This window comes from Saccopteryx bilineata, chromosome 9, assembly GCF_036850765.1.
Source record: "Saccopteryx bilineata isolate mSacBil1 chromosome 9, mSacBil1_pri_phased_curated, whole genome shotgun sequence".
NCBI lineage: Eukaryota > Metazoa > Chordata > Mammalia > Chiroptera > Emballonuridae > Saccopteryx > Saccopteryx bilineata.
In genome coordinates, this window is record NC_089498.1 from 25,342,304 (window position 1) to 25,349,731 (window position 7,428).

The 7,428-nt window shown below is 45.9% G+C and overlaps 1 protein-coding gene across 11 annotated transcripts in view; it reads right to left on the reverse strand.

Annotated features, from left to right (window-relative positions):
* ADAT1 (adenosine deaminase tRNA specific 1) overlaps positions 1 to 4,317 on the reverse strand; it is a 57,991-nt gene extending 53,674 nt beyond the window's left edge. For 5 of the 11 annotated variants that reach the window (XM_066242292.1, XM_066242290.1, XM_066242293.1 and 2 more), the window contains exons 1-4: positions 4,244 to 4,317; positions 2,670 to 2,744; positions 977 to 1,156; positions 597 to 665 (exon numbers count right to left, since the gene is read on the reverse strand). In XM_066242292.1, the coding sequence (XP_066098389.1) occupies positions 597 to 665; positions 977 to 1,156; positions 2,670 to 2,744; positions 4,244 to 4,298 (379 nt within the window). In that variant the 5' untranslated portion in view covers positions 4,299 to 4,317. Of the gene's footprint in view, positions 1 to 596; positions 666 to 976; positions 1,157 to 2,669; positions 2,745 to 2,944; positions 3,093 to 3,845; positions 4,046 to 4,108 lie in introns of those variants that run through there. The other 6 variants (XM_066242299.1, XM_066242298.1, XM_066242295.1 and 3 more) reach the window with 6 other exon arrangements.
* Positions 4,318 to 7,428: the final 3,111 nt, after the last annotated feature.

Sequence of the window (7,428 nt, forward strand, 5' to 3'; positions counted from 1 at the left end):
ATATTCTTTTTGGTGCCCAAGTCTCCATTTAATTCAAGATTGCTTTCTGGGGTTTCAGAGATAACGTGGATCAGCTAAGTCCAGGGAACTTCTGGTCTGAGCATGAAAACAACGGCCGACTCTCCCCTCACTCAGAAAGCGCATTCCCAGTGCCTTTGCTCCCATCACTTGCTCCCATTCTTTAGTTTCTCTACTGATTGCTTTTAGAAAGAGTAAGGGAGAGAGGGGGGAGGGGAAAGGGAGAGAGAGAGAGAGAGAGGGAGTGAGAGAGGGAGGGAGAAAGGGAGAGAGAGAGAAGCATGCATCACTGGTTGCCTCCAGTATGCACCCTGACTGGAGCTGGGACCTGCAACCCTGGTGTTTTAGGATGACGTTCGCTGGAACCTGCAACCCTGGTGTTTTGGGATGATGTTCGCTGCCAGCCAGGGCTCCCATTCTTTAAATGGGTTCTGTCCTTCCAACTGGAAGTTTCAGTGCAAACTGAAATGTTAGCTACCTTAGCAATGTCACCCCTTTGCCCTGAAGAGGAAAGAGCAACAGGGATACCGTTTGGAAAGCTCCCTAGAAAGGCACTGTTTAGACCCGGGTGGGCTTACCGCTCTTCCTCATTTTGGACTGGCCTATGCATTTTGTTCCTGTTCCCATTGAGACAACTTCCTTTGTCACTGAGGGGAAAAAAATGAATCGTTAAGTGAGCTTTCAGAATTGGAACAGTCCCCAGTCCTCAGGTTCAGTAAGTCAGCACATTACTCTAGATAGAGCACTCCCATACGCTGACCCATTTGAGAGGACGGTGGGTCCATCCAGCAAGGCCATCTCCCACCGCCTGAAGTACTGCGCCACCTGGCGAGAGGAGGGGGAACATGCCTAACATCCCAGTTTATACCTGGTGATGACTGTCCCTGCAGAGCCATGTGTAATTAATTCTACCATCTCTGACAAGGAGAGGGAGAGTTTCAAGGAGAAAAGGTCTCACCTTGCATCTGTTTGTCAGGGCAGTTACTGGTCTGGTCAGCTAGAGGCTGTATCTTCACCATGGCTGCTAGTAATGTCCATTCACGGTTGGGCTCAGGCTTCCCCTGCTTGGGCAGCCTGATCTTATAGTGCTCATAACACAGGTGTGCAATCTCATCCGGGGTCCACATGGTCTGAGACCCTGGTCAAAAACCACAACCATCAGAATTACAGAAAGGAAGGCCAATGCCCCATCCTACACCCTCACCCCAGAGTGTTTCAACAGGCTTTCAGATGTAGCCCAACCGTGTTCGACCTGAGGTTTCTCTATCTGAAACTCTATGGGTCCTTTTTTCCTACTTCCCTGCCCATTTTCATCTTTAAGGAAAGACCAAAGAAGTCCCAAATCCCACCAAGCCCAGGAGACACCATAATTCTTTAAGTTGTTTCTTTAACCTCTTTTTCAGGCATTTTATACCCCCCCCCAATTGTTTCTTTATCTTCCTTTAGTAAACCTTCACCGATGATGCCCCCATCGGGAAAGCAACACTTTAATTTCTCCGATAACGTCTTATAATGCAGAGGGGAGAAGTGATAGGGCCCAGTGGTTTATCACCAATCAAGTGTCCTCAGAGAACTGTGCAGCGTGGGCTTTAGAGTAACCCTTTCTGGGTTCTAACTATGGTTTTGCTTATTATTAATGGTGTGGAATTGGGTGGATTACTTAATTGGTGTCTGTTTCTTCATCTGTTAAAATAGGGATAACAGTAGTATTTTTAAAAATTGATTTTAGAGAGAGGAAAGAAAGGGAGAGAGAGAGAGAAACATCAATCAGTTCGTTGTTCCACTTACTTATGCATTCACTGGTTGATTCCTGTACGTACCGTGACTGGGGATCATACTGTTGCAGGTTCGATCCCCAGTCAGGGCACATACAGGAATCAACCAATGAATGCATGGATAAGTGGGACAACAAATCAATGTTTTTCTCTCTCTAATAAATTAAAAAATATTCTAACTAAAAGCAAGTTATGGGGGTAGTCCTACTCAGGCCTTCAGCTTCCTTGACAAAGGTCAATATTTACTTAAGTAAGCCTGTTGTCTTTTTGCACCTAAGATAACATACTTTTGAAATACAGTGGTACCTTGAGATACGAACAGACCAACATACAAAATTTTAAGATACAGGCTGCAACTCGGTCCGTATTTTTGTTCGAGATCCGAGTGAAATTTCAAGGTATGAGTTGTGATTTGGGAAGCTGCCGCTAGTTGGCGCGTTGGCGCACGGGTCCAGTATTGGCAGTTTGATATACGAGTTGACTGACTTACGAGCTCGGTTACAGAATGAATTAAATTCGTACCTCAAGGTACCACTGTAGAGCAATCTCCTTTTCCAACCCATCAGGGCACAACCATCACCAGAGTAAGAGATCACAGAAGTCCTCATTGATATCCCCTCCAATACCATCTCCATGTGCTATAAATAATACTATTCTATACCCACCAATGTAAAAGAACTATATGTTTTTCTCTTTTGCCTTTTTTATACAATCTCAGAGATTTCCCTGCTTTGTTTTCTCCAGACCCCTTATTTTATATGGATTTCATGTAACCCTCCTTATGTTTCCTTTTATTCCCATACGTAAAATAAGCTGCAAAACTGCCAATCTCCAGAGTATTTTCTTAATCCATCAAGATTTTGCTTTCTGCCTGACCTGTCTGTGGTGGTGCAGTGAATCGAGCGATGAATTGGAACGCTGAGGTCGCTGGTTCAAAACCTTGGTCTTGCTCTGTCAAAGCACATATAAGAAGCAATCAGTGACCAACTAAAATGAAGCAACTAGGAGATGATACATCTTGCTCCCCCATCCCCTCTCTGTAAAATCAATAAATAAAATCTTAAAAACACAAAAAAGATTTTTCTTCCTGCCAATTGTCAGTTTGATTCAAATAAACTAAAAAATTCTCTATAGGTTTGGATGTTTCTTACCTCGACAAAGCTTACATCAAAACACTACAGCCTGACCTATGGTGGTGCTGTGGATAAAGCGTTGACCTGGAAGACTGAGGTAGCTGGCTTGAAATCAAGGAGCAACTACTAAGATTGATGCCTCCTGCTCCTCCCTCTGCCTATCTTTTCTCTAAAATCAATAAACAAAATATTTATTTAAAAAACACTATGCACAAATAAACACAAACAGCCAATTAGGCTTTAAGTTATATAGCCAATCAAATAACTTACTTTGCTTATGCACTCACTTTCTGTGTCTTTCCCCCCAGCCCCCATCTGCAGAGTGCTTCAAACCATTTCCGGTTTGGTGCTGGCAGATTGGTATTGATTTTTGCTCAAATAAACGCTCACATTTTAATATGCCTTTTTTTTTTTTTTTAACAGTTCAGCTGTGCAGGTCTATTATTGCAATTGGTCATAAAAAATCAGACCATAGTGACTTAAAACAAGAATGTGGCAGAAGCTGAAATAAATTGTGACTTTTAAGTTAAGAGAACCAACTTAATTAAGTCTTTCATCTATTGAAGCAAAACTATGGACGATCCTAAAACCCTCCATCTGGATTTTCCTCTCATTTTTGGGTTAGGGGGTGGGCCTCCACAGGGCAGTATATTTTAACCTGTAATTAAACCAAGGAAGACATCACTTGGTAGAAGAATCTTTGACTCCCTAAGATGAAGTGTCCCAGAACTATACCATCACCTCATTCCCATATTGAATCTGGGTGAGTGTGCACAACAGTTGAATACGTTTTTTGATATAGTACTGGGTCCACTAAATTTCAAATTCACTCCCTCCTAGATCTTGAATAGCTTCTTCCTATGCAATAATAGTTAAAACAGGCTCCCCCCACCCTACCCCACTACTCTCAGAAGCAGACCTTCACATAAACCGGCTCTAGAGGCCGGGGCTGGGGCCCATTCGGCCAGTTACCATCCACCCAAGGTTGCAAGAACGACTCCAGGCTCGTGAAGCAGGGACAATGTGCGCGCCCACCTCCTCGGGTAATGTGGGAAGGGGTGCTAGGGCTCATGCCCCACGCTCGCCCGCAGCAAGAGCTCTACAGGCGGCATAGACTGGCACGTCCATGAAAGGAGCAGCACTTTTCCACGTGACACGCATCGAGGGTGGCATAGTCCTCACCTCCTCCCACACAAAATGGCCTCGAGAAGGTCAGACCGAGGGCACCTCACCCGGAGCCCCAGTGTCCTCCAACCTTCTTCATTCCAGTGCCCTTCCCCGCTTACTCCCACCGCCTCACGGATGCACCCCTCCCACCTTCAGGACGCGCATCCGCGAGGGAGCGAGCAGAACCTACGCGGTGTAGGGTCATAACGTCCCAAAGAGGTCGTTCTTCGGGCCCCGCCCCCAGATGCGCGCAGTGAACGCTGGCTCTTGTAGTCCTTTGGGGACAGGGACGGGGTGCTTATGCTTAGGGGTCAGGCGGCTTGCGGAGGTGTGCGGAGGGAGGTGCCAGTGAAAGGGGCGACGGAAAGTAACTACCCGGTATACTATGGTTCAAGTAATAGTAGAGTGATATCGTGCCTTGGGACACTAGTCTGAATTTATGTTAAAAACAGCGCTGTTCAATAGAAATATAATTTGACCTGGAGTTGTGATGTAAAATTTTCTGATACATTTTAAAAAGTTAAACGAAATAGGTGAAAGTAATTTTAATCATATCTCTTAATTAATCCAGTATATTCAAATTATTATTTCAACGTGTAATCAGTATGTCAAAAAATATTGAGATATTTTACTTTTTTTTTTTTAGACAGTCAGACAGACTCCCGCATGCGCCGGACTGGGATCCACCCGGCACGCCCACCAGGGGCAACGCTCTGCCCACCAGGGGGCGATGCTCTGCCCCTCCGGGGCGTCGTTATGTCGCGACCAGAGCCACTCTAGCGGCTGGGGCAGAGGCCAAGGAGCCATCCCCAGCGCCCGGGCCATCTTTGCTCCAATGGAGCCTTGGCTGTGGGAGGGGAAGAGAGAGACAGAGAGGAAGGAGGGGGGGGGGAGGGAGTGGAGAAGCAAATGGGCGCTTCTCCTATGTGCCCTGGCCGGGAATCGAACCCGGGTCCCCCGCACGCCAGGCCGACGTTCTACCGCTGAGCCAACCGTCCAGGGCCTTATTATACATTTTTTATACAAGTTTAAGAAATCCGGTGTGTATTTTACACTTACAGTACATTTCTATTCGAACCAGCCACATTTCAAATGCTCAATAGTCATATGTGGCTAGTGGCTTCTGTATGGAACAGCGTGTTTAAAACCTTCAGATTGCCAGGAATAGGTAGCATAGTTGTCTGGGTTGTTCTGGAGCCTGTACAATCCCCAAACTGTATACCTCAATTTCTAAAGATGAGAGAATTTACTTTTCTTGTTACCTCCCAAAAGTGAGACAGAAGTGTAATTTACTTGATCCCATCCTTAGTTCAGAGTACAAACGGCAGAGACCTTCTCCACTCTAAAGACACTGTTCATTTCTGTCTCTCCAACATCTTTAATCTGAACACAACTCCCCTCTTCTGTCTTTAAAGGAGAGCTAATCCTAGTGAGGGGAATCATCTTCTAGGGTTCTTTGTCTCAGGGATTGCAGCTTAAAAAACTGAGTTATCTTCCTGGTCATTTCCTCTCTCTTAACTCCTACAATCTGTTGCCTTTTCTTGCCCAACTTCAGTTCTTTTTCAGAGAGAAGCCAGACTGATGTTTTATTATTTTTTTAAATTATTTATTGAGAGAGAAAGGGAGAGAGAGAGAGAGAGAGAGAGAGGAACGGGAAGTATCAACTCCCATATGTGCCTTGATCAGGCAAGCCTGGGACTTCGAACCGACGATCTCAGCATTCCAGGTCGACACTTTATCCACTGTACCACCACAGGTCAGGCCCAGACTGATATTTTATTTTTAAAAAAATTTTTTTGTTTTCTTTTACAGGGACAGAGAGAGAGTCAGAGAGGGATAGATAGGGACAGACAGGCAGGAACAAAGAGAGATGAGAAGCATCAATCATCAGGTTTTTTTGGACACCTTAGTTCATTGATTACTTTCTCATATGTGCCTTGACTGCGGGCCTTCAGCAGACCGAGTAACTCCTTGCTCGAGCCAGCAACCTTGGGTCCAAGCTGGTGAGCTTTTTGCTCAAGCCAGATGAGCTTGCGCTCAAGCTGGTGACCTTGGGGTCTCGAACCTGGGTCCTCCACATTCCAGTCTGATGCTCTATCCACTGCGCCACCGCCTGGTTAGGCCAGACTGATATTTTAAAGATGCAAATGTATTGCCCTTTTGATCCCCAGTCAGGGCACACACAGGAACAGCTCATTGTTCCTGACTCTCTCTCTCTCTTTCTCTCTCTGTTCCCCTTCCTCTCTCTCACTAAAATCAATAAATCTGGTGTGAATGAATCAACATTAGACCTGTTGTCAGATCCTCAAAAAAAAAATTTTTTTTAAAGATGTAAATGTAATGTCACTCCCCTGGTTAAGATACTTCAGTGGCTTTCCAGCACTTTATATATTTTTATTTTTTAAAAATTTATTATTATTATTATTATTTTTTGTATTTTTCCGAAGCCAGAAACGAGGAGAGACAGTTAGACTCCCGCATGCGCCCGACCAGGATCCACCTGGCACGCCCACCAGGGGGTGACGCTCTGCCCACCAGGGGGCGATGCTCTGCCCCTCCGGGGAATCACTCTGTTGCGACAAGAGCCACTCTAGCGCCTGGGGCAGTGGCCAAGGAGCCATCCCAGCACCCCGGCCATCCTCGCTCCAATGGAGCCTGGGCTGCGGGAGGGGAAGAGAGAGACAGAGAGGAAGGAGAAGGGGAGGGGTGGAGAAGCAGATGGGCACTTCTCCTGTGTGCCCTGGCTGGGAATCAAACCCGGGACTTCTGCACGCCAGGCTGATGCTCTACCACTGAGCCAACCGGACAGGGCCTATATATTTTTAAATTACAGTTGACATACAATATTAGTTTCAAGTGTACAATGTAGTGATAAGATAATTACATTACCTTATGAAGTGATCACCACAATAAATGTAGTACCCACTCAGCACTTACTTTTTTAAATTTTTTATTTTTTTAGAGAGAGAAAGTCAGAGAGAGGGGTAGACAGGGACAGACAGGAACGAAGAGATGAGAATCATCAATCATTAGTTTTTCATTGCGCGTTGCAACTCCTTAGTTGTTCATTGATTGCTTTCTCATATGTGCCTTGACCACAGGCCTTCAGCAGACTGAGCAACCCCTTGCTGGAGCCAGCGACCTTGGGTCCAAGCTGGTGAGCCTCGCTCAAACCAGATAAGCCCGCACTCAAGCTGGTGACCTTGGGGTCTCGAACCTGGGTCCTTCCGCATCCCAGTCCGACGCTCTATCCACTGCACCACCATCAGTTCAGGCTCTACTTCCTTAACACTACCCTGCTGAAGGATGTGCCAGTGGAAGTGTTTCTTCTGAAA